Source organism: Piliocolobus tephrosceles, chromosome 11, assembly GCF_002776525.5.
Source record: "Piliocolobus tephrosceles isolate RC106 chromosome 11, ASM277652v3, whole genome shotgun sequence".
NCBI lineage: Eukaryota > Metazoa > Chordata > Mammalia > Primates > Cercopithecidae > Piliocolobus > Piliocolobus tephrosceles.
This window is the reverse complement of record NC_045444.1, coordinates 123617254-123644063: the sequence shown is the minus strand read 5'-3', so window position 1 is coordinate 123644063 and position 26810 is coordinate 123617254. Positions and strand designations below refer to the sequence as shown.

Here is a 26810-nt window from a genome sequence, read left to right as displayed (position 1 = left end):
GCAAAAGATCTTGAAATATTGATTCATTTATCTTCATCATATAAACTAGGAATTAATTACTAACAAAAATACATTGCTCTATTTTTGGTTTGCAGTTATCACAGTTCAACATTTAATAACAATACACCTAAATAATACAAAGAAAATAATGTAAGCAATGATGTACCAAACATAAGGTGACCGGAAAGCAGTCACGCCTGTTATCAGATGTGATATTTGACTGTTCCCTTGCTTTGGTATTTGGTAGCACTGACTATCAGAAAGTGGATGCCATTACAGAGGCGCAGTTTATCCCAAGAACGTTCTATTTATTATCTTACTTTTCCCAAGCAGTGGAGATGAGGCTGCTATTATCTGATTTTGGAGGTGTTAGTATTTTAGTTCTTCCCACAGCATACTCGTATTACAGAGGGCCTGAGTTTGAGAACTCATGCATGAATATACTTCATGGATGTCACTTCCTATAGTTTTGGTAATAGGTTTACTTCTTGACATACTGGAAACAATTATTCAGCAGAATCCAAAGTTTCAGTATTTCAAGTATTCAGAGTAGCCAATTAACTTGATTAAATATATTCAAGTTAAAAGCTACATTTTACACTGAAGTTTTCTTTAAAAATGTAGTCAGGAAAAAGGACATTGCAGCTCCCACCAGCCTAGGTGAGCCGTATTAAATGTGTCTTTCTTTGCAGGTGTCCGCGCTTTGATCCTGGTGGGCCTTGAACGAGTGGCCAACTTGGAGCGGCTAATGCATCTGGAGTTTGGGCGAGGGTTCATGTATGACAGGCCCCTGAGGCTTAATTTGCTGGACTTGGATTATGAACTAGCGGAGCAACTTGTGAGTTTTTTATGTCTTTATACACAAACCAGTTTAGATGCCACACCTTTTGGCATTTCAAGAGAATGAAGTTAATTATTACCAGGTGAATGGGGGAGGGGTGCCTTGGTGGATAACTAAATTTATTTAATTCACTTGGGAACTGCCTTGTTGCCATAACATGTGTGAATCTGGAAATGGAGATAGCAAATCGCTAGAAATCCAGCGAGCTGGAAGGGGGTCCTAGGCGCGCTGAGGTTGTGGCCTTAGCATTTTCTCTGCTCCCTTAGCAACGGCCTCTTTTAACACCATCGCTGGGATGCAAACCATCGAGAATGGCCATCCTCAAACAGGAAACTGTGTCAAGAACATCTGAAATCTTGCATGATAAAAACAAGAACATGCAGGAAAAGAAAGGCTGTTTCTGGGTGGATAAGTGCTTTAATTGTCCTCTCTAGTTTCCCTCTGTGTCAACAAAGCTCCCTCCGAGGCTTCTAATTCTGCCCAGGGCCAGCCTCTCTCAGCTGCGAACTCCGAGGTTCTTGTTTTTTGAGATGGAGTCTTGCTCTGTCACCCAGGCTGGAGTGCAGTGGCACAATCTCGGCTCACTGCAAGCTCCGCCTCCCGGGTTCACACCATTCTCCTGCCTCAGACTCCTGAGTAGCTGAAACTATAGGCGCCCACCACCGCGCCTGGCTAATTTTTTGTATTTTTAGTAGAGACGGGGTTTCACTGTGTTAGCCAGGATGGTCTCGATCTCCTGACCTTGTGATCCGCCCGCCTCAGCTTCCCAAAGTGCTGGGATTACTGGCGTGAGCCACCGCACCTGGCCTAACTCAGAGGTTCTTTGGTGGTAGCAACAGTGGACTGTGGCTATGAGAATGGGATGAATGGACCCTGCTCCTTCCTTTCTTCCCTACTTCTTTGCAGGGCTAGAATCAGGATTTTTTTTTACTGGTGGAAGTAGGTTGAGTTAGCTCACAAGTCTGGGACATGGGAGAAAGGGAAAGCTCTTGGAACCTCATTGGAAGAAAGTGCATGTGCCCACCATTAGTTATCGGATGGAAATGTATTTGGGCACGCTCTTTCCCACATTAGGTCAGGGGCTGGTTGGGATGAGAATGTAGAGGGTGTCTGTGTGACCCGGAGTTGAGAAGCTTGTGGCTCTGAGGCCAGGACCACTTGTGCCTGCTCCCACCAGGGCTGCTCTGGAAGCCTCTTTCTGGGCTGGTACCATATCCCGTGACTCTCACCCTGGTTCCAAGGAAGGGTGGTCATGGATTTCTGTTCTGGAACCACCTTCGGTCTTGGCCATCTGCCATTTGCTTGGCTTTGCACTTTGGAACTGGAATATATGTAAGCTATAGTTAAGATGTGACAATGGAAACTTCTAGAAATAAGGTCCAGCCTGAGGTGACATTGTGCATAAGATCTATCTTACTTTGGTTGTTCTTTACTTTCCCACTGGTGACTTCCCACCCGCACCCTGACTGCCAGGAGCTCGGCCCTCCTGACTTTGCTGGTCAGCCGTCCAGCAAATGTCACCTGGAGGGACTTCATCTCGCACTGTGAAACCCCCACGCATCCGATTTTAACCCTTAACGCATATTTGTGATTTTCTGCTGGGCGTTTCTTGAGATCTGAACATTTGGTTTCTCTTCCTTTTGGTAGGACAACATTGCCGAGAAAGCTTGCTGTGGGGTTCCCTGCAAGTGCTCTGGGCAGAGGGGAGACCGCGGGCCCATCGGCAGCATCGGGCCAAAGGTACGGTGGCTTTACCCTTGCCCACCCCTGAGATGAGCTGTCAGAAGTCTGACATTACTTTGGTGTGGTAATTTCTCTAACAAGAGAATGTGGAGATGAAGGAGGAGATGAGAGACCATTTCTTACGTTAGAAGGAGGAGCTCTGAGGGGCAGACCCGTGTGCTGCTCTGCTGGGGCCTGTCCCAGTGAATTTGGTTCAGGCGGAACCCTCCTTTTGCACGGGATAAGGGGATCTGTGCTTTAACATCTTGGTCCTTCATTTCATAAAATAATGTTAAAGTGAGCTGGCGTCCCTGACAGCAGCCTGGCCGCCAATGGCAGCCGGAACTCGTAGCATTTGCTCTGAGTCAGTAGGAACTAACAGGCTTTCTTGGCAGAGCAGGAGCCTTGGAGGTCCTGACAGAGAATCATGACATGGCGTAGTGAGGGGAAAAGCAGTAACAGGGAAAGCCATGCTGAGTTTTAGTGCTGCTCTGCCAAATGAAGGGGGGACCCAGGGATCCTTACTCTAGAACAAAGAAGACCACGGGATTTAACAAAGGACCTGATTTACTTTGTTTCAGGGTATTCCTGGAGAAGACGGCTACCGAGGCTATCCTGGTGATGAGGGCGGACCCGTAAGTAAAAGTTGTTTTAGTCCCTAAAATGTCACCCCCTCCTTGATCCTTACCCATTGGGATTATATTGTGGATTTCAGCATTTGTTCAGTTGCTGATGGCTTTCCCTTTGGGAGAAAAATTAATTTCTAATTTTCTTAACAACTTTGCCCAGATGTCTAAGTACAATAATTGAAGTATGACACATGTGTCATGAAGGGTGGGATTTGTTCTTACTCTATTTCAGAGGGAGGGATTGATTGGTTTCTGAGCTAGAGGGACACCGAATTTGCACACCCAGTATCTACTAGATTAAGACATGCAAGTAGAGATGGGAGTGAGCTGAGGGGTGAGGGCATAGTAGGAAACCTCACCAGGGCTGTAGGAGTTACCCTGTTAAGGGCAGTCTCCGGAGGGAATGTTGCTGGATCAGATCATCAGTGTCCGAGGGTCTTGAGGATGGACAGACCCCAGTCGCAGGGTCCATGGGAGCAATGCCCAGCATAGACGCCTGTCTGGGGAGCTTTGGGATACTCGATCAAGGTCCAGCCCTGGGATAGGGGACAGAGGGGCCCACGAGCAACAGTGCGGTCACCAGGGCCCAGCCGGCAGGGCTTGGCTAGAGAACAGGGAATCAAGCATCACTTGGAGGAGCTGGCAGGCCAGTAGGTCTTCCCAGGATTCAGCACCCACAGAGACACGGCGCTGGGGGCCACCCACTCTCAGCCTGCAGAGCAGTGCTGTCTGCACTGCTACCCTCCCAGATCGCACTTCCTTCAGCGAACTGCAGGTTCCAGGCCAGGCCTCATGCAGGAGCCCAAGAGGCTCCCTGGCTCACGTAGCCTCGATCAACGTTCCCCATGGTGCAATCTGCTTTCTGCTGCATGCTGTTCACAGTACCTTCACTGCTGCAAGCCCGGCGGAGACAGGGTGACGAAGGGCTCCAGCTTGCAAAATGCCTTTGTCTCTCACAATAGGGTGAGCGAGGTCCGCCTGGTGTGAACGGCACTCAAGGTTTCCAGGGCTGCCCGGGCCAGAGAGGAATAAAGGTGAGGTGTGGGTGATGGGCGTGTTCGCGTGGGGAGGGGTCAGGTGACTCGCAGTTTCTCCAGATGCTGCCAGAGAGGGAGGCCACGGGCCCAGGTTTCTTGACCTCAGCATTCAGCAGCCCGTGACCTCTCATTGGAAGGCAGTTCTGAGTGGGGTGGGTTCAGGAGTAGGGGCTGCAGCTGGTGGGGAACCTGAGAGTGGAGAAATAGTTTCCTATGGAAACGTGAAGGAGCCAGGAAATGCTCACCAGGAAAGAACATGGGCCAGGGTGGAGGGAAGGCTGGTGCCCACGGGTCCAGCCCTGGACCGTGGGAGCGGCCGGGAAAGGGAGTGGACTGAGAAGACAGCAGGGGGTTGAAGGCTGGTGAACTTGCTTCTCTGTTTGCTGAAGTCTGAAGGCAGGTGCTGAAGGGAAGGGCTGCAAAGTTACAAAGTCAGCTCCTTGCCCTGGGTTTTGGGCCCCCGCCCCCCGCCCCCCTACCCAGGGAGCCAAGACCACCCAAGCATTCAGTTCGAGTTTTAGCTGTAAAACACTGCACGTGGTGGTGAGAGAGGACTCCAAAGGGGTGGGACTCTAATATTAAATTTTCAGACACTGCAGCGTTCAAATGGGGTGGGGCGGGGGAACAGCCCTCGGCCTCTTCTGCCCAAGGGACCAGCCCTGTAGGAAGAGCTAATGCTTCCCCTGTCCTCTTGCCTTCCAGGGCTCTCGGGGATTCCCAGGAGAGAAGGTACGCAAGCTTGGTTTTGTTTTATACATGGAAAACTCTCCCTGCGTTTCTCCTTTCTTCCTTTGCCAGAATAGCTTTCTCTACTTACCTGTCTGCCTTATTCCCTCTTAGGGCGAAATAGGAGAAATTGGACTGGATGGCCTAGATGGTGAAGATGTAAGTGATTTTACTCTAAGTCCAAACTGCTTTTGGATCTGAAGATTCCAGAAACTAACAACTCAGTCTATGATAGAAATTGCAGCAGGTGTGACCTTTAATCCTTGTCTTTGGCAGGGAGACAAAGGATTGCCTGGTTCTTCTGGAGAGAAAGGGAATCCTGGAAGGAGGGTAGGTGTATTTCCACAGTGCTGCTGTTATGGAAAGAATATCAACATTTCATTTAGGGAAGAGTTATTTCCTTTCCTCATATATGTCAATCCTGCTTCCTCCAGGCAGCCTTCCCTGACTTCCCCTGTGGATGCACACGTGACATCCCCTCTCAGCTCTGACACATTACAGTACATTTTCTCATTTGGAGATCACGTCCCATAGGGCAGGGACTGAGTTTGTTTTGTTGTAAATAAATCCCCAGTGCCTGGCACAAAATGGGTCCCCAATAAATATTCATGGATTTACTAAACGAATAAAAAATATGTGGAAGTGAATTTGCCTTCATGGTGAATGAATACATTGTAAACATTGTTCTAGTTAAGATTTATGAATTGAAGAATGTGAATTTTAGGGTGAGATAAAAATGGAAACAGCTAGTTTTTAGCATTCACTTGTGCTTTTTCTTTAGGGTGATAAAGGACCTCGAGGAGCGAAAGGAGAAAGAGGAGACGTTGGGATTCGAGGGGACCCGGTAAAGAAGATTTCTTTATTGACGATTTCAGACCTGAGCCTGGGGGAGAGGGTTGTTGGGAATGTGGGATGAAAGGAAGAATTCTACTTTTGAAATTGCTTTAAAACATGTTGATAAAATATGTGCTTTGTCTTTTTCTTGCAATTTTGGGTTTTGGGGAGATGTATTTGTTCTGTTGCTAACCAGATAATCATTTGCAAGTCCTGTTATACAAATATCTGAGAAATTTCCAAAAATGTGGTATCAGGGCACTTTAAATTTGCTTTTGGAAAAGAGAAGAGTTTGCAGCTTTTCTCATTTTGTGGCTCTGTAAAACCATTAAGCAAATGAGCGGTACATGCTAGCCTCCTCCTCCAGTCCATCCTGCCTCTGTGGTTAAGGATAAGCAAGAGTGAGCCTGGGGCGTCCTCCTCCCTGGGGAAGAACCATTGCCCCTGTTTGGGGCTAAGAGTGCTTTGCTGATCCCGTGATTGGATTCTGTAAGAGCTGTATGGATGTAGCCTGGAGGGGCTGTGGTCGACGGGCTTGTCCCTTGGAGCCTTGCATGCAGGTCCTTGCTAATATTTCCCTGACCATTCAGTCCAGTGGCAGCTCCTTTCCTTCCATATGTGGCTCATTTCACTTCCCCATGTCGCTTTCAGGGTAACCCAGGACAAGACAGCCAGCAGAGAGGACCCAAAGGAGAAATCGGCGACCTCGGCCCCATGGTAGGGCGCTGCATATTCCTAGACTCTCCCTGTACTGAGGGCTAGAGAAAGGGCACGGTCCTTGGCTCATCAGAAGCCACAGAGGCCAAAGACGTGGCCTTTAACACTGCAGAGTAGCCTAAGATTAGGAGCAGAGTCCCCATGAAGGAAGTCTCTGTGGGGAACCAGAGTGACCCTTGCTAAGTGGGGCTTCTCAGCAGAATCTGTGCCTCTTAGATATTTACGGAAGGTGCTTGTTAAGCCAAAGGCTTGTAGAGGTGGGAGTGTACTGAAGTCCAACACATCTGGCAAAGTGTGCAACTGTCCTGCAGACAGGCTCTTCCTCTGTGAATCGACCCCTTTCCCTGCAATGTCTTGTGCAACATTTCAGAGCTAGACATTCTTCTCTGCAGATGAGAATCTCATGCTAATTTTCCCCCCACTAGGGTGTCCCAGGGAGAGACGGAGTACCTGGCGGACCTGGAGAAACTGGGAAGAATGTGAGTGCCATTAGAGCTTCGGGGAGCTCTGCAGCAATCCTCAGTGCCCTAAGATCTGCCCAACTTTACGTGGTGCATGGTTACTCCGCAGCTCTTTACTGAGTGAATGTAAAAGGATTTCTTTTTTTTTTTTTTTGGAGACGGAGTCTCGCTCTGTCGCCCAGGCTGGAGTGCAGTGGCCAGATCTCAGCTCACTGCAAGCTCTGCCTCCCGGGTTTACGCCATTCTCCTGCCTCAGCCTCCTGAGTAGCTGGGACTACAGGCGCCCGCCACCTCGCCCGGCTAGTTTTTTGTATTTTTTAGTAGAGACGGGGTTTCACCGGTTAGCCAGGATGGTCTTGATCTCCTGACCTCGTGATCCGCCCGTCTCGGCCTCCCAAAGTGCTGGGATTACAGGCTTGAGCCACCGCGCCCGGCCTAAAAGGATTTCTGAAACGGTTGTTACTCCAATCTATTTTCATTCTTATAATTTCCTTGGTGCCTCATCTCTTCTCTCTCCCCAATTCTTGCTCTCCCCAAAAACATACTGAAAGATGCTTTTAAAAATAATATCTTTGCTACTTTCAAATATCGGGCCAGATTTGATCCAACTAAATATTTAAGAAACCCAAATGGAAATCCTAATACTGGGGGAGGGAGGGAATAAAGGGCAAGGAGGCTGAGGGGGTTGTAGATCTGTTATTTTTGTAATTATCTGTGGGTTTGTGGGGGGATGCTGTAAGTGAAATAACAAAACTAGATTTATTTCTTTTCTGGTGTATTGCATCTTGCAATTTCAAAACATTTCAGAAATATCTGTAGCAGAATAGTTCCTTGTATGCCTAATCCTCAGTCTTGTTGAAGAAATGCTAAAGTCAAAGTGATGTGAATGATCTTTCTGAAGTCATCCAAAAGCTTCCAGGGTCTTCCTTGTAGCTGGGAGGTAAGACCCCTGCTCAGGGAGGCAGTGGTGTAGAAGTTGGTAAACCCTCAGAAGAAATTCAGGATGCTGGTGGGTGCCTAGGAGAGGTCTCTGCTCAGAAATGAACAGAGCACAAAGGCTGCAAGCTGGGGCTAGGTGTTGGGAATTGGGCCCTCAGCCACGCCCTGAGGGGCAGTGGCATGTTCAACCCCAGCACTTGGGCCAGTAGAGTACGCTGGGGTGAGGGGCTGTCAAAAGGAGAGACTCACCAAAATCAAATGAAGGACTACGGGCATCATTTTGCTTTGAAAATTCAGAAGAAAATAGAAATTTTGAAAATATCATTTTAAAATGTTTGAGCACTATTTATTTATTTATTTTTAATAAATGGTAAAGACCTGGATCAACTGCTTGGAAGTGAGCATTATTTTTGAATCATGCTACATAATGAAAAAGAAGCTATCTAACAGAAAAGAAGAAATACTCATCAAATGTTACAATGGGCTATTACAACTCAGCGTGTGAGCAGAGCCAAACCTTTTCATGAAATGACTTAAAATTGAGTAGTTCATACAATTAATTTCAATTCTCCACACAAGGTAGAAACTGGATTTGAATTCGGTTTCAGTCACGGGCTCTTGCGGACTCAGTTCTTCTTTTTGTGGCCTAACGACTTGCTATCTCTTCCCTAGGACCACAGTGCCAGGCTCAGGCCAAGTTGAAATGTGTCCCTCCCGCTGGGCTTTGGCATGCCTACATCCACTTTTTAGAGTCTCTGCAGGCAGCCTCTGGCCTGAGCAATGTATCATTGAGTGCTGGTGGACTCTCATGGAACTCTAGCATGTCTCTTTTGGGAGGGGCCAGTCCAGATTGTTGGTTTGTAGAGGAGAAGGGTGTCCCCTTCTCTGAAATTCTCCATGGAAGGTGGCCAAGATCTTCCACTGAAACAGGTGGCACTACAGTGAATAATGGCAAACTGGTCACCACAGATCACTGGGCTGGTCAACTGGAAGCAGAGAGTGAGGTTCCTAGGTTGCTGTAGCAGATGGCCGAGCCTCACAACAGAGCTGGTGGGTCACAGCCTCTGCAACACCAACCCTAACTTTGCAAAGACCGCCCAGGACATTCATAGAGTCCCACCCCAAACCTTTCCACTGCCGAGGAAACTATTTTGAGGTGGAAATTAATGGATTACTTGTAAAGTAAGCCCACATGTTTGAACTAAAGGTCACCTCTGGAGCATCCAGGAAGATGTTGCCAAGGCATGAGCCCTACCTAAGTACACGAGACGTTTAGGTGCACGTGTGTGCACTTCAGATACTTTACTTAACCGAGTGTGTGTTGTGTTTGGCCAGGAACACCTGGAGAACTCGGGACTCCCTTCCATTATAATTAATGTATTTCATGACTTCTCACTACAGTTGGGAAGATGGAAGAAAAATAGACAGGTTGACATTCCCTTTTCACATTCCTCATTGGAAACTGGCTGGGATCTTGCAGCCAAAAGGAGTCATTATTTCGCTTGGCAGGTCTGCAGTAATTCTCAAAACTTCCATTGGGTGATTAACAGGAGTAGTAAGGAAGCAAAACTTCACCCAGATGAGGGTGGAGGAAGGGTGTCTGTGTGTGCGAGTTTCCCCAGGGCTGATGAGGCGTGATTTCTGCTTCTTGGCACAATGTGGGTGCTTAGGAAGATTCCCCTGAGTAACCGCAGATTAAGAGGGTGAAGTCTGAAAGAGCCCTAGGCCCCATGCCCAGCAGCCCATGCTCCCCCTCACGGTTTGTGGGACTTTTTCTTCCACAGGGTGGCTTTGGCCGAAGGGGACCCCCTGGAGCTAAGGTGAGCCTCATGGAGTGCCCTCAGGAGACTCTCTTCAAACAGCCCAGATGCCGCCCAGTCCAGGAGTGAAAAATACTCTCTCCTGTGAACCCAAAGCTTCGGAGACAGATGCCAATCAATTTAGAAAGTTTGTTTTGCCAAAGTTAAGGACATGCCCGTGACACAGTCTCAGGAAGCCCCGATGACACCTGCCCAAAGTGTTTGGGGGCACAGCTTGGTTTTATACATTTTAGGGAGACATGAGACATCAATCAGTATGTGTGAGATGTACATTGGTTTTGTCCAGAAAGGTGGGACAACTCGAGGCATGGGAGGGGGCTTCAGGTCATAGGTAGATAAGAGACAAAAGGTTGCATTCTTTTGAGTCTCTGATTAGCCTTTCGCTGAATACACAGTTTACAAGAACAGTCACCTATGCCTTAGTTAGGCTTAGTGAAAAATAGGCTAAGGAAGCAATTGGATATGCCTTTGTCTCCTGTCAGCAGAGGGATGACTTTCAGTTCTGTCTGTCCTTTGTCCACAAGGAATTTCCCTGCAGGAAGAATGTGAGGGAGGTATGCATCTTAAAAAAAAAAAGAAAAGAAAAATCTGACTGGGCACGGTGGCTGACACCTGTAATCCCAGCACTTTGGGAGACTGAAGCAGGCAGATTACCTGAGGTCGGGAGTTCGAGACTAGCCTGACCAACATGGAGAAACCCCCATCTCTACTAAAAATACAAAATAGCCAGGTGTGGTGGTGCATGCCTGTAATCCCAGCTACTCAGGAGCCTGAGGCAAGAGAATCACTTGAACCCGGGAGGTGGATATTGAAGTGAGCCAAGATCACGCCATTGCATTCCAGACTGGGCAACAAGAGCGAAACTCCGTCTCCAAAAAAAAAGAAAAAAAAAATTCTTTGTAGCTATCTTATTTAAGAATAGAATTGGAGGCAGCTCTGTCTAATGCAGTTACCAGCTTGACTCTTCCCTTTGGCTTAGTGATTTTGGGGTTCTGAGATTTATTTTTCTTTCTCCTTGGGCTGTCATGGCTCCTGAGCCTCTTTCAGCCATCTCCTTAAACTTAGCCTCCTCTGCAGAGTCTAGAGAAAATGGTGCCCAGTGGGAACTTGGGGTCCAAGTACAGGAAACATGATTGAGGCAGTAGTGTCCTGGGCGGGCGCCTCTTCCAGAACGTGCCCACCTTATCTGGCCATCGGCAACATGCAACTTCCCGGTGTCTCGGTCCTCTGCTTTAGGTCGAAACGATCCTTGTTTCACAAAGCTGTCTGAGGAGAGGTGAGGCAAGAGTGAGGAACAATTGTAGAAGCTCAGGGAGACAGCTGACTCCTGTGTTCAGCGTCTTGTCCTGGGGTTACCACTTTGATCATCTGTTACCTCTGGAAGAACTGAATTTTCCCTGGTTGCTTTCCAAGTCCCTGGCCCAGAAATGACTGTAGAGCAAAGAGCTGACGTTGACAGGAACCTTCCTGACTCCTCCCTGCATCTTCTCTTATTTCAAAGGGCAACAAGGGCGGTCCTGGCCAGCAGGGCTTTGAGGGAGAGCAGGGGACCAGAGGTGCACAGGTGAGTGCTTCCTTGTGTGACTGCACGTCCTTTGATATTTTCACAAATACCCTGGTAAGCTCTTTGTAAAAATGATTAGGTGGCATTTATATCACGGAAAGTTAACCATTTTAAAGTGAACAATCCAGTGGCATTTAGTACTTCCACGATGCCGTGCAAACATCGCCTCTGTCTAGGTTCAAAACATAGTCTCGAAGGAGACCTATACCTAATAGCAGTCGCCCCCCCCATTGCCTTCCACCCGGAGTCCCTGGCAGACACTAATCTCTCTCTCTTTATGGATTTGCCTGCTCTGGACATTTTGTATAAATGGAATCATTTGCTAGGCAGCTTTGTGTGTGGGGCTTGACGGAGCATCATGTTCCACACTGAGCTTCATCCACGTTGCAGCATATAGAAGCACTTCATTCCTTTTCATGGTGGAAGGATACTCCGTTGTGTGGCTGCAGCACACTTTGTTTATCCACTCATTGGGTGATGGACATTTAGGTTGTTTCCACCTTCTGGCAATTGTGAATGATGCTTCTGTGAAGATTCTCCTACATGTTTTTTTTTTTGAATGCTTGTTGCTTGTATACATTTAAGCTCACTTGCCTATTCACATTCTGGATTGAGGCAGCTGCTGCTGCAGCTGAGATGGAGAATTGTGGGTTTGGGTGGCCTTTTTTGGCCGGCAGAAGTGAGGCTCCGGGTCCTGTGGGACGGGCAGAGGCCATGCAGAGGCTTCTCACGGAAAGTCACCTCATTAGCACTCACGTTGGCCTTTTCCTTCCTCAGGGCCCAGCTGGTCCTGCTGGTCCTCCAGGGCTGATAGGAGAACAAGGCATTTCTGGACCTCGGGTAAGCCTGTCCCAATACCAGGCCCCTCTCTAGCTGAACAGAGGGCACGTTGTCAGGCAGGCTGAAAGTGTTTTGGATGATGCTCTTGTAGACAGACCTCCCTTTAGCTCTCCTCTTTGGCAGCACAAACCCCAGATTTAACCTCAGGCCTTGCAGTGACTGGATACTTCACCCTAAGAAAGTAAGAGTTTCCTTTTTTGGTGCTCCAGGGGCCTCTAAGTCTCAGTTCTGCTCCCTCCAAGCGTAGGCCCCTGGGTGGAAACCAGGGGATGTTCTTGAGATGGAACCATGGAAAATCTAAATCCCCCAACATGCTTAGATTACGCAAGGTATTTCACCTTTGGTCCCCGGCGATAGCCCCTTGTGCTTATGTATTTTGTATAGTGAATGCCTCAAGTTCACCCTTGAGTTCAGCACAGAAGATGGTCCTTAAACTTACTGTGACTGTGGATGTTATCATGCATTGTAGCTATCAGCAATGATGAGCAGAGACACATTGTCATTGCTGGGCTAGGATCAGGTGTCATGGAACTACATATTTGAGTTTCCCTCATGTCTGAGATGATATTGAGGGAGGTATCCTATCATTTGTTACCAAAAAAATGACTAATAAACTGATAACAAGCTCAATATGTTGCTACATAAATGCACAAAAATATTTTACGGTGGAAGGGGGCAGGAACTTGCTTAGAAAGTCCTTCTCTAGCTTGAAAGCTGATAAATACATATTTTTAGAGGTTTTTTAAAAAACATTTACTTAACTTGTAGTTCATTAACAATTTAAGATGGTATAGATGCAAAGCTATTCAAATAGTTATCCAATAGCTCCAGAAACATGTATTGATTTGCACTTTTTCACCACCTATTTTAAGTTATTTCTGGGCTAGGTAGACTGTACCACATTTTAAGAGTCAGTTTCTTCGATCAGTTTGTTCATTCACCTAACAGGCTTTAACAAACCCGTATGCACCAGGTGCTCATTGTGAATGTGTGAAAAGGGAGGCAGGATAAAGTCACATAAAATCTGGGAGCTTGCTGTCCAGTCAGGAACCTAGGATATGTATATTCATAACTGCAACATGCGTTAATTTGTGAAAACTGGCACTGAGAGGTAATCCTCATGTTTTAAATTTGTGCACGCCATTTCTGTGTATGTTTAGATTTGAGTCTGTACCCCTGTGCTCAGAGCTGAGTGCTTGGGATTTGCAGGCGGGACAGGTCCCATGCCCCTGGTGGGCTCTGACCTCCATGCAGGGGAGAGTCAGCTTTCAGAGACAATTTGCTTGAATGGTTGACCACTTGACTGACACATTCCTCCCCTCCTGCTCCAGGGAAGCGGAGGTGCCGCAGGTGCTCCTGGAGAACGAGGCAGAACCGGTCCCCTGGGAAGAAAGGTTTGTCTTGAGAAAGGTAGAGCTTTCCTGAGGACAGGGACCAGCCAGGCACACACGCCCCCTCTCCCTCTTTTGTCTGTCTGTCTGTCCCTCCTCTTCAGTACTACTGGTTCCCACTGCAGCCTCCCCTGTTGATTGCGGCTTGGCCAGTGGGATTATTGTCCCCCAACAATTCCCACCATAATCCCCACTACCATCCCTGCCGCCAACCATCCCTGCTCAGAGGGCTGGCTTTCTCCTGGCCACAGCCCTCCATCAGTGGCCGGCTTTTCTGCTCCTCTCTTGCTTGGCTTGTGCCGATAGTGCAGCACCCTCTGAGCCATCAGAGCAGCTGGGCAGTGCTTGGCACAGTTTCAGCATAATATGGAGTGAGCAGTCTTTAAACATACGCAGTGCACGCACAGCGGCTCAGCTAATCACATTTAGATCATCCAAGAGCCCCGACCCTGACTGTTCTGGATAACAGCAAGTCTGCTACATGAAGGCTACCTGAGAACCTCCTTTCTATCAGCTTTGAGATAAATTACGATTTGTCATGACCAGTCTGAAAGACTGCCTGTTTTCTGTAAAAGAAATGAGTTCCTGTGAATCCACGATGGTCTCTGCCTGGAGGGTGTTGCTGGGTTTCATGCTGGGCTCAATGTCTGCCACCTTCTGTGCCTTCTTCTCCCAGCTGTTACTCTCTCTTCTCATCAGCCTGTCCCCCATGCCACGCTGGTGAGAAGGACAAACACAAACCCTCCTGGATTCTTTTCTAGGAGTTTGCACATGAATGTTGCAATTTAGAAAATCATTTCACTGAAATCTCAAAGGTAAAGTCAGCACGTTGCAGCACCCTTACCTAGAGTAAAAGCAGGGCTTGGCATCACAGTGTAAGCCAGCCTTAGGCCACAGGGTCTCAGCCATGTTTCTCGTGTCTAGGGTGAGCCTGGAGAGCCAGGACCAAAAGGAGGAATCGGAAACCGGGGCCCTCGTGGGGAGACGGTAAGGTCACAGCACGCTCGGGGCCAGGTTGTCGCTCACTCTTTGCTCGAAGGTGCAGGAAGCCAGGAGAGGGTTCCAAATAAAGATTAGCCTTGCTTCTTGTGTTATTGGGGATATGGCTGGAAATAGTGAAACTTGCTGCTTATCCATGGCAAATTAACACGTTTTATTGTATTGGCAGGGTTAGAGAGGTGGGTGGGCAGCGCGTAGAGACATATTTTCCCCTGTGTTTTTCCTGATACAAGGGAATGTAGAGGCTAATGAAGCTTAAACCACCTTCATCTGAGGTCCCGCAAATGCTTTGCAAGCATAACTAGATGAAGCTTTTCTGCAAAGAAGTAAATGTCATTTGGGTTAAAATGGAATTGGATTTGATTAGATCTCAATCCAGATGGAAACAATTTCTTTTGAATGAGACATCTTAGGAATAGAAATTAGTACTCCAGTAACTCATTTTTCAAATGCTATTTAAAAACGCCCCAACAATTCACCAACAATAATTTTGTAATGTACATTTCCACGTTACAAAAGAATACAGAAATCTACAGTCCATTGTAACTTTTTGCAAAAGGAATCATGACACCTAAACACCATATGAAAGGACCAGGTTGATCTGACTGTTTTAATCCCAAGCTTTAAAATATTTTTCTTTCTTGCATGTTTTTCTTTTCAACTAACTGAAGTTTAAAAACAAATCTATTTGTATTACTTTTAATCTCAGAAGCACAGGGAAAAAAATCAGACTTTAAAATCTATTCAAACCATTGAAGGAAATCTCTTCCTGATTCTGTTTCTATTAATTTGGGTCAACAGATCTCTAGTTGTTGATATCTGATGAAAACCGTAAATTAACTAAGTGGCAAGTTCCTACATATGTTAGAGATAGTAATGGACAATTCATAGAAGTTCTTCTGATTCTTTTGAAATAATTAATGAAGTCCAGTTCTGAATGCTCCACATGAGAGAGCAACAGGAACAGATCTGAGCATGCTGGGGGGAGGTGTTGGAAAGGAGGGATCTGGGAGTGATGACTTGGAAGGAAGGGAAGGGATATGGGGAGGGGGAATATGACCTGGGCCTGAGAGATGGAGTTCAGTGTTCTTGTTTTGAAGTAGAATCAAAGACTCATGGATGCATAGAATCAAAGTCACCATCAAGATTCCTGTCAATTCTAAGATTCTCGGGGTTGATGAGTCTTTGATTCTACATCCAAACAGAATCTTTACCCAGCACTCCCAGCAGTTCTTTCTATGTTGGTCTGCCAGTGCCATTTTGCTATGGGAGTCCTTTGAGCCCATCGCCTACAGAAATGGTCTTGTTCACCCTTGGAGGATAGGACAGGAGCAGGAAGTGTGCCTACTCCTGTACCGTAGTCTGGAAACATTTCAGGAGCTCAAGATCCACTTCTCAGGGCAGCAGCAGGGCAGAGACGGTGGTTATGGCGCACCACGCATGGCAACCTGTAGTCACATCTCTTTTTCACTCTTAGGGAGATGACGGGAGGGACGGAGTTGGCAGTGAAGGACGCAGAGGCAGAAAAGTACGTATCTGCTGAGGATTCTCCAAGAGTCCTTGTTGCCAGGAGGCTCCAAGGACAACTTCTGATGTGTTGTGTTTTAAAAGAACTATTTCTTTAAAAGTTGTCTTTGTATTTGAGTGAGTGTTTTCTTTTGATGACTCTGCAGACATTTCTTTCTTTCATGGTCAATTTATTTTAGATGAATTTAAATTAGAACCGAGTATTCAATAATGTATTTATCTTTTATAGGGAGAAAGAGGATTCCCTGGCTACCCAGGACCAAAGGTAAATAATCCCCGGTTGGTTTAAATCTGCATCACGATTCAGCTCTGGTATGTCCACAGACTGAGAGTCAGAATATCTTGGCATTAGGCATGGGTCAACCACTCAGTTAACTGGGCTACCCTGAGAAAGACCCTTCCTCCCCTAAAACACTCTCATCTGTCAAGTGGAGGTCACAATACATACTTGTCCTGGTGCTTATGAGAGTTAAATAATATATACCGCAATCCAAGTACTCTGTAAGCTGTGAAATGCTATAACCTATATGATAGTATCATTACTGATTAAATAAATGAAGACTATCTGCAAATACCACAAATATACTAGTAACCCACTGGAAAAGTGAATCAAACCACTTGGTTTGATTCAACCACTTGGTTGCCCTGGAAAAGTGTGGCCCACATGTCCCCTGGATGTCTTGCCCCGCGGACCCTCAGTGAGATCTTCTGTTCCAGAGCTTACTGTGCCACTTCTCGGCTTTCTTCCCAGGGTAACCCTGGTGAGCCTGGGCTAAATGGAACACCAGGACCCAAAGGGATCAGAGGCCGAAGGGTAAGTTTGCCTGGGCCTTGGCTACAGGTGAGGAATGAGAATGGATGTTTCAACGTGATTAACTGCCGAGGCTTTGACAATTATCCTTCACTTGCACCCTGGCCAGGGATAGCACAGAGAGGAAGGAAGGGACTCCTGAGCCCCAGACCAATGTCCTCAGGGCACCGCCATGGCTGTGGTCCATGGCTGTCCTCCTGCAGGTGTATTCCTCCAATTCACCTCCAGGGTCGCCAGCCCAGCTCACTCCAGGCACAGCACCCACCTACAGTCTCAAGTCTCATTATGGGTGACTGGGAAGTCTGTGCAGTCAGTTTGGGCCATGCCCACCCAGACGGTCAGGCAACGGGGTGAATGAGGCATGGAAACTGCTTCTGAAGCGTCTGGGCTCGTAAGCGAGCCAGGCCAAGGCCACGGGCTTTTCAGCCTATTGGTGCTGAGATTCCACTTCCTTAAGCTACTTTTGACCCTGATAGCTCTTTTCTTTTTATTCTTTGTGTGTGTGTGTGTGTGTGTGTGTGTGTGTGAGTGAGACAAGGTCTCCCTCTGTTGCCAAGGTCTTGCTCTGTCATCTGGGCTGGAGTGCAGTGGCGCCATCTTGGCTCACTGCAACCTCCATCTCCTGGGATCAAGCAATCCTCCCACCTCAGCCTCCCAAAGTGCTGAGATTACATGCGTGAGACACCACACCTGGACAGATTACTCTTTTCAATGGATGTTTACTCACTCTCCTAAAATGGCAGAGTCTTCAATTAGCAAATTGTGGCCTAGATCTGGGTAAATATTGCTAACAGTTATTTTCAGCCTGAAATGTAGTTTAAAAAGAAACATGATTATCCTATTAATTTGATCAGTGAAGACAGTCAAACCAGATCATTTAATACCCCAAAGAGCTTTAAAACATTGGATGATTAACTACACTGAACACATTAGCTAATTCATTGTCTGTTACCTATTCTCCTGGGAGTCCTTAGTAATCATGTTAATGGCTCTTGGGAAAGCATCTGACTTACCTTAGCCTGGCAGAGAACATAATCCCTCCATAGTTGGTGGGGGACTCCCATTGGCTTTGTTGAGGTTTCTTGTCCCTAAACTTGAATTTAAGAGACATGTTAGCTCACTTAAAGTGAGAGGTTTCTCGTGGTGATGAAGTCCCTTGGGTTAGATCACTTTTACCATCCCTTCCAACTATAGGAGCCTTAACCTCTCCACTTTCTGACACAATTGAACAATGTTTGTTCTGCTCCCTCTAGGGAAATTCGGGACCTCCAGGGATAGTTGGACAGAAGGGAGACCCTGGCTACCCAGGACCAGCTGTAAGTATTTATCCAGTTCTGACCCAGCCACCTGGGGCTGGGTGCTTTACACATGGTCCCTGAAAACTTCCCACCACTGCTTTGCTCACGAGAAAGTGTGCTCTGTGTATATTTGCTTGGTTGTCAGACCAACTCTCTGACATCATGATGCAGCAAAGAGATTTTGAATTTTAGAGTAACAAGAAACTTTTTTTTTTTTTGAGACGGAGTCTCGCTCTGTCGCCCAGGCTGGAGTGCTGTGGCCGGATCTCAGCTCACTGCAAGCTCTGCCTCCCGGGTTTATGCATTCTCCTGCCTCAGCCTCCCGAGTAGCTGGGACCACAGGCGCCCGCCACCTCACCCGGCTAGTTTTTTGTATTTTTTAGTAGAGACGGGGTTTCACCGGGTTAGCCAGGATAGTCTCGATCTCCTGACCTTGTGATCCGCCCGTCTCGGCCTCCCAAAGTGCTGGGATTACAGGCTTGAGCCACCGCGCCCGGCCCAGTAACAAGAAACTTAAAAAAAAATAGGTTTCATGGGATCCTGTCATCTAGGGAGTGTTGTAATTTGCCTTTATAGTTTCCTGGCATAGGTGCATTTGAGATTTGTATAGAGGAGAAACCAAAGAGGGGAAATCTGAATACCTTTTGCTCGCATCTTACAGAAGCAGTGCAGTTATGCCAGGTCTTGGTTTGGCAATGCTTCCTTTGGTCTATGAAATCCCCAGGGAAGCTCCTGATTTGTGGTTAAAGCCCACTAGTCATGCCGCCACCAGGAGCCAGGAGGGCATCCTCCCACAGCCCTTCCAAATCTCTTTATGGCTAATACCTTTGTTTTCTTATTTGAATTTCTCCCTATATTGTCCCTCAATATTGAAATTGATGAGTTTCAAAAAATAATGGAAAAGATAATTCAGGAGTTGGAAAATCATTCCTAGAAGGAAAGGTTCAGGGCTTAGTTTAGATGAATTAGGGAAAAGAAGGCTGGTCAGGTGGGTCTGACTGCTGTCTTTAAGTAGATGAAGTGTTGGGGGCAGCACATTAAGCCACTTGCTGCAGAAGACCAAGCAGGCAGAAATGGCCCCCTGGAAAGACAACTAATGGCCCGTGAGATGCCTGCTGGACTGTCAGGGTGGTGAGGTTTAGGGATAGGACACTGAGGGAAGCCTTGAGTCAGTCCCTAGAGCTCCTCGGGGTGGAATTCAGCTGGGATGCATTAGACATGGAGGGAACCAGGACACCTCAATGATCTCTCACTGCCCCTTCGGCAGGGGCGTATCAAGCAAGCGTGTGAGAGGGAGCTCTTTTCTCAAGAGAAGGAGAATCTAGACCCAGGCTCACTAGTGGGCTTTACATGGATTGGTGGTGAGCTTCCTGGTTTCAGGACCTGAGGCTATTTCAAAAGCCAAATGACCTCCCTGGGAAACACATTTGCTCTGAGAATCTTTTCTCTTTTGTTTTGCAAGAGAAAAAATCAGGTTTATAGGGAGAGGCTGTAAACAATCAAGGTTATCCAGGGGCCCCTTTGTTTTGCTCTGTGTATTTCTTCGGTGGGGGGGTGGGGGGAGCAAAGGCTGTTTTTTCAAATTCCCCATCTACTGTGCCTCTCAGCCTTTCCTTCCTTGGTTTTACAGGGTCCCAAGGGCAACAGAGGTGACTCCATCGATGTAAGTTGCATGTATCCAGAATGACTCATTACCTCATGAGCCTTTGATTTGCTCTCCTTACATATTCTTTCATTTTCTTTTAAAGCAATGTGCCCTCATCCAAAGCATCAAAGATAAATGTCGTAAGTACACGATTTTCTGTTGTCTGACAATGCATATTTTTACATTTGAAGTTCTCACATGGTAGAGTAGTATCTCACCCTTTCTTCTCTTTGTTTCTTTTCTAGCTTGCTGCTATGGTAAGTTGATTTTGGTGACTTTTTCCTAAGGAAAGGAAGCCTCCCTTTTGTAGTAAGTACGGTTTGTCTTTAACCCTCCACCCTTCGCTTTCCACAGGGCCCCTGGAGTGCCCCGTCTTCCCGACAGAACTAGCCTTTGCTTTAGACACCTCTGAGGGGGTCAACCAAGACACGTTCAGCCGGATGCGAGATGTGGTCTTGAGTATTGTGAATGACCTGACCATTGCTGAGAGCAACTGCCCACGGGGGGCCCGGGTGGCCGTGGTCACCTACAACAACGAGGTGACCACAGAGATCCGGTTTGCTGACTCCAAGAGGAAGTCGGTCCTCCTGGACAAGATTAAGAACCTTCAGGTGGCTCTGACATCCAAACAGCAGAGTCTGGAGACCGCCATGTCATTTGTGGCCAGAAACACATTTAAGCGTGTGCGGAATGGATTCCTAATGAGGAAAGTGGCCGTTTTCTTCAGCAACAGGCCCACAAGAGCATCCCCACAGCTCAGAGAGGCTGTGCTCAAGCTCTCAGATGCAGGGATCACCCCCTTGTTCCTTACGAGCCAGGAAGACCGGCAGCTCGTCAACGCTTTGCAGGTCTGTGCTCTGTCGGTGCTATTGCCATCTCCCTTTCTTCTGGGGCTCTGAGAAGGTTCTCAGACACGCCCATGCTCCTCGGTGGCTTCATGTCCCATAGCTCCTACAAGGTCCCCAGTGAGTCCATCTGCCTGAGAACTTCTCTTGTGAGGTCTCCAGGACAGCCTCGTGGCCCCAGCACTACAGGGACTCCTACCTGCCTGTAGCACTGCCCCCAGGTTCCTCCTCACAGGTTGACAGCTCTTGCCGGTTAGTGATGCTAGTGTTAGTGACACCCTCTATCTAGTAACAAGATGGTGTGGCTTGTTTGCTTTATTCAACACGTGAGGAGGACCTGGACGTTTGGATCAGTCCTGTCTCCTCCCAAGATGGCCCCATGTGCACACTCTGAGCTGTGTCTTACTGGATGTGTACTGGGCATTCGCTTCCCATAACTGGCTGGTGAGGTTTGTGTCATCCGTCTCACCTCATGGATAGGACGATCCTGCTGTTAGTGAGGTGCTCGTGAGAGGCTAGGACCCTAGTCCATTAGACTCTGAAACCCATGTGTTGACAATACCCATTCCACTCTGTCCCAATCAGCTCTGAAGGTGAATATCCAGGGTGGCCCTGGAGGCCTGCAGTCTCTTAGTAAGGTCCCCAAAATTACACCAACTCAGCAACCCCGATCTATACCACTGTGCAAAGCTTTCTTCAGCCAGGCCCCAAGGGCAGCCCACAGGGAGGCCAAGTGTCCCTTGTAATTCTATTAAATAACTGGTTTAATTGTGTGTGTGTGTGTGTGTGTGTTTTCTGAGATGGAGTCTTGCTTTGTCACCCAAGCTGGAGTGCAGTGGCGTGATCTTGGCTCACTGCAACCTCCGCCTTCCAGGTTCAGGTGATTCTCCTACCTCAGCCTCCTGAGTAGCTGAGATTACAGGCACTCGCCACCATGCCTGGCTAATTTTTGTATTTTTCTTTTTTTTTTTTTTTTTTTTTAGTAGAGACGAGGTTCCACCATGTTGGTCAGGTTGGTCTCAAACTCCTGACCTCATGATCTGCCTGCCTCGGCCTCCCAAAGTGCTGGGGTTACAGGCATGAGCCACCGCACCCGGCTGACTGGTTTAATTGTTATATCAATTAATATTTATTCCGTGCAGTTCTGGTGATACTGTTCAAGACAGATGGGTGATGGATAGGAAGGAGTCCAGCCAGGAGTCAGGAAGGCTTGGCCTGGTTCCATACTCCCCTCACCCATTTAAAGTAATGTGCACACCACTTAACTTCCCTGCGTCTCAGATTTGTCACCTGTAAGTTGAGGCTGGGGCAAGATGATTGCTAATGTTTTTCCTTCCACATTGGATATTCATTGGGAATCCAGTGTTGAAGTTGGGCTACTGGCCGTGTGCTCCTGTTGGGGGGTTCATTCACATAAATCTGTCCTTGTGTGGGCTGAGGGACTCAGAACCACATGAGTTTCTTAGCATGGTTTCAACAAGATCAAAAATTATTCGTTCATAATGATTCACTCATTCATTCAGACTACCTATTTGTTAAATGAATCATTACCAATCGTATGCCAGGTACTCCGATAGACAGGACTCTTTGCATCCACTGGGAGTGATTTTGTTACTTGCTTTAACCACACCTGAGAGGGTGGGGAAGGGATGGAGCTCCCATATTGGTGCTAAAAATAATGAAAAGATTAAGTTCCTACTATTTGCCAGAAGATACACCAGGTACTAACATTTATTATCTAATTTAACCCTCCAAATGACACCATTAGAAAGGTATTACCCCCCATTTTATGTCTGAAAAAAGCTGAACCCCATTTGAACAGGATATGAACTCCAGCTCACCCTATTAGAATAAAACCTATGTCTTTCTATTATACTCAGAGTCTAGCCCCACCCCCAAATGAGAAGGTATTCCCAATACTGCCCTATTGGGAGGTTAATCTATTTTATTGATGTGGCTTTGATGTACTCCTCTGCCATATTTTCAGATATGACTGATCATGTACGCCCCTACTAAAATTGTTCTCTTGTTTAAACCAGATCAATAACACAGCAGTGGGGCACGCGCTTGTCCTGCCTGCAGGGAGGGACCTCACAGACTTCCTGGAGAATGTCCGCACGTGTCACGTTTGCTTGGGTAAGCTGTTCATCTAACAGGAAGATCTGCTCAGCTGCAATTGCAAAACATAATATCCATAGGAGAGTGAGAGAATAATGATGATCTGTAAAAAGAGCTTGAGTTCAGTTGATTCACAAAGCCTCCTATTTACCAGTGTAAATACTACTGCAGCAGTTTCTGTATTAAAAATGGACCTCCCAAGACAGAGCTTCTCTTTGATGGGGAATAATTCATTTTATAGTTAACAAAGGAGGAGGTGGGTTCTGCTTAAGTTTTGACATTAGAATCTAGAATGAAAATATTTGGCACTAGTGACATTCTAGAACATATTTCTTCAAAGAGTGGCAAAGAAGTAATTTAATGTTTCTTTTCTTTTAAAAATGCCAGCACGTGGCATACTACAAAGATTTTATGTTACTGATTTGTTTCATCTACTAAGTGTTAGGTGATGGAAACTGAAATCTGGCCATAATCAAATCAAGGCAGCAAGATTTAAATTGGTTTTGGTTTTGATCCTTTTTGCTTCTTTTTTTTTTTCAGACAGAGTTTCTCTCTTGTCGCCCAGGCTGGAGTGTAGTGGCACAATCTTGGCTCACTGTAACCTCCGCTTCCTGGGTTCAAGCGATTTTCCTGCCTCAGTCTCCCAAGTAGCTGGGACTACAGGCATCTGCCACCACACCCAGCTAATTTTTGTATTTTTAGTACAGACAGGGTTTCACCATGTTGTCCAGGATGATCTCGATCTCTTGACCTCATGATCCGCCTGCCTCGGCCTCCCAAGGTGCTGGGATTACAGGCATGAGCCACCGCGCCCAGCCCACTTTTGATCTTATGGGATCATTTTAATCACCCAAGGCTTCCAGCAGATTGATGAGTTGTGTATCCTGCTGTGGGTGTCACAGAATAAATGGGCTGCCGTGCTTCTTTCTAGACATCTGCAACATTGACCCATCCTGCGGATTTGGCAGTTGGAGGCCTTCCTTCAGGGACAGGAGAGCGGCAGGGAGCGACGTGGACATCGACATGGCTTTCATCTTAGACAGCGCTGAGACCACCACCCTGTTCCAGTTCAATGAGATGAAGAAGTACATAGCATACCTGGTCAGACAACTGGACATGAGCCCAGACCCCAAGGCCTCCCAGCACTTCGCCAGAGTGGCCGTTGTGCAGCATGCGCCCTATGAGTCCATGGGCAATGCCAGCATGTCGCCTGTGAAGGTGGAATTCTCCCTGACTGACTATGGCTCCAAGGAGAAGCTGGGGGACTTCCTCAGCAGGGGAATGACACAGTTGCAGGGAACCAGGGCCTTGGGCAGTGCCATTGAATACACCATAGAGAATGTCTTTGAAAGTGCTCCGAACCCACGGGACCTGAAAATTGTGGTTCTGATGCTGACGGGCGAGGTGCAGGAGCAGCAGCTGGAGGAGGCCCAGAGAGTCATCCTGCAGGCCAAATGCAAGGGCTACTTCTTTGTGGTCCTGGGCATTGGCAGGAAGGTGAACATCAAGGAGGTATACACCTTCGCCAGTGAGCCAAACGACGTCTTCTTCAAATTAGTGGACAAGTCCACCGAGCTTAACGAGGAGCCTTTGATGCGCTTCGGGAGGCTGTTGCCGTCCTTTGTCAGCAGTAAGTCCTGCGTGGCACTGCATGTGCCCTGGCCTGGCTTTGTGCTTGGGCTGGGAGGAGTGTAGGAACAGTCATGGAAAAGACAACCGATGTGTTGACTGGAACTGGTTCATTCATTTAACAAACATGTATTGACACCTGCCATATGCCACAAATGCTTTTAGGAGCCAGAGTAAGCAGGGAACATGCAGACAGACTCCTTGTTCTTATTGACTCGTTTATCCCACCACATTTGACCGAGCACCTCCTAGCCATAAGGCACTCTTGGTGTCCTTAACAGTTTACAAGAGGGTGGGCCAGTGGATCAAATGCACGTTTATTATGCATGACATAATAGGCTGGCATGTCGCAAGGAAAGTGATTTCTGTTGGGGGCACTGGGGAAAGCTTCTAGAAAGAGTTGCTTTGATCTGGGTTTAGCCTCCAGTGCTGTGCTTGGATACCACTGGGCCTTTGCTCATGGGACTCCCCCTCCCTGGAATGCTCTCCACTGCACTTCAGCAGCAAACCCATTTTCATCTTCAAAGCTCATTTCCAATGGCTTCTGCTCGCCGTGGAGGCTCCCGCTCCCAAGGCCTGCTCATGGTTAATGCGGACACCCTACTTAGGGCACCTTTACCTGGCCTGTGGATCATTCGTTTGTGGTCTGTGGTCCCCTAGACTGCTCTTTGAGGAGCTGCAGCCCATTGTAGTTTCCAGAGCCTGTGTATAGTGGGCAGCCTAGGGTCAGTACAGGCAAGGCTTGGAACAAATGAGGGGGATTTATACAGTATAAATAAACATGTATATACTGAATGCTTATTATTTAAGGGAATGTTGAGGTGTATGAAACCAGTATTCACATTTGGCACCCAAAAGACTCAGGGAAAAATGTGAAGCAAAGGTAAGCCAGCAGGTTCACCGGCGGGTCACTGCTCCTGTCTTCCTAAATGGCATTTGATTGAGTGGGTAGCATTTGATTGAGTGGATATTTTCTTATAATGTAAGTAGCTAACTACTGATTTCATTTAATTTTTGGTGTATGTTTTGGTTGGTTAATTGCTATAATGAGAACATTGTTAGATATTATTTATTATTGTCTCTTACTTTCTCTCTGCCTTTATTTTATAAATTGAAAGATGTTTTCATAGAACAATATGAGCTTCATTTTTAATGATTCTATTTTTCAATATGCTGTTCCATACCTTTTTTTAGGGGGGCACAGATCCTTAAAAGAAGGAATTTAAGGAATTAATTAAAAACAGAAGCTTTGTTCAACAAAGCATTGAGAAAATATGAAAGCAGTTGGATTATAATCTGATGTTCCAGAGACTAGAACTTTCAAACTCTTCACTTGATTTTTCTTCTATCCCTGTCTTCTCCCTCACATTGAATAAATATATTTTTAACTTAATCACCCAAATATTGCCAAATAGAACATATTGGCTTACCATGTTTTATGGATCAAATGCCATCATACTTTATGTTTAAAATCACTGGACATAGTTTGTCTGATGTGGTTAATTCAACAATAATTATGGGCTAAATAAATGTTATGTGATTCATTTAACTCGCTAACGGATTAATTTTAATTTTCATATTATTAGCATGCAGCTCAATTGTTTTCTTTTCTTTTTTTTTTTTCCTTAGGTGAAAATGCTTTTTACTTGTCCCCAGATATCCGGAAACAGTGTGATTGGTTCCAAGGGGACCAACCCACAAAGAATCTTGTGAAGTTTGGTCACAAACAAGTGTAAGTGATTATAATTATTGTCTTAAAAATTATAGTGCTGCAGGGATTGCACAGGTCCTCCAACCAACTCCTGAGTTTATGGGATGAGGACCTTGAAATCCAGAAAATGTGACTTCTCAAAGGTAGTGTGGGTCGTGCTTCTCAAATAATCTGTTTTATCAGTTAGCTTTTGCCGCATAACAAGCTACTCAAAACTTAGTGGCTTAAAACAACAACCACCTATTTATTTACTTACTTAATTAATGTATTTAGAGACAGAGTCTTGCTGTGTTGCCCAGGCTGGAGTACAGTTGTGCAATCTTGGCTCACTGCAAGTTCTGCCTCCTGGGTTCAAGCAAGTCTTGTGCCTCAGCCTTCCGAGTAGCTGGGATTACAGGTGCATGCTGCCATGCCTGGCTGATTTTTGTGTTTTTCTCAGTAGAGATGGGGTTTCGCCATGTTGTCCAGGCTGATCTAGAACTCCTGAACTCAAATGATCTGCCTGCCTTAGCCTCCAAAAGTGCTGGGATTATAGGCATGAACCACTGTGCCTGGCCAACAACCACTTATTAAATTTGTAATTCTGTGGATTAGCAATTTTTGTCTGGGTTCAACTGGGTGGTTCTTCTGTTTTCTACTTGGCTCCCTTATGTTTGTGGTCAGCTGCTTGTCAGCTATAGAGCTGCTGGTCTAGATTGGTCTCAGC

At 46.8% G+C, this 26810-nt stretch overlaps 1 protein-coding gene across 3 annotated transcripts in view; it reads left to right on the top strand.

Moving 5' to 3' along the window:
• COL6A3 (collagen type VI alpha 3 chain) overlaps positions 1-26810 on the top strand; it is a 92728-nt gene that overhangs the window by 51518 nt on the left and 14400 nt on the right. For all 3 annotated transcript variants that reach the window (XM_023228726.1, XM_023228725.1, XM_023228727.2), the window contains 26 exons: positions 693-838; positions 2489-2581; positions 3145-3198; positions 4155-4226; positions 4932-4958; positions 5070-5114; positions 5232-5285; positions 5737-5799; positions 6441-6506; positions 6932-6985; positions 9691-9726; positions 11228-11290; positions 12068-12130; positions 13462-13524; positions 14446-14508; positions 15998-16048; positions 16277-16312; positions 16799-16861; positions 18112-18174; positions 19787-19819; positions 19905-19941; positions 20047-20058; positions 20156-20649; positions 22686-22782; positions 23696-24394; positions 26023-26125. In XM_023228726.1, coding sequence (XP_023084494.1) covers positions 693-838; positions 2489-2581; positions 3145-3198; positions 4155-4226; positions 4932-4958; positions 5070-5114; positions 5232-5285; positions 5737-5799; positions 6441-6506; positions 6932-6985; positions 9691-9726; positions 11228-11290; positions 12068-12130; positions 13462-13524; positions 14446-14508; positions 15998-16048; positions 16277-16312; positions 16799-16861; positions 18112-18174; positions 19787-19819; positions 19905-19941; positions 20047-20058; positions 20156-20649; positions 22686-22782; positions 23696-24394; positions 26023-26125 — 2650 coding nt within the window. The remainder of the gene's footprint in view (positions 1-692; positions 839-2488; positions 2582-3144; positions 3199-4154; positions 4227-4931; positions 4959-5069; positions 5115-5231; positions 5286-5736; positions 5800-6440; positions 6507-6931; positions 6986-9690; positions 9727-11227; positions 11291-12067; positions 12131-13461; positions 13525-14445; positions 14509-15997; positions 16049-16276; positions 16313-16798; positions 16862-18111; positions 18175-19786; positions 19820-19904; positions 19942-20046; positions 20059-20155; positions 20650-22685; positions 22783-23695; positions 24395-26022; positions 26126-26810) is intronic.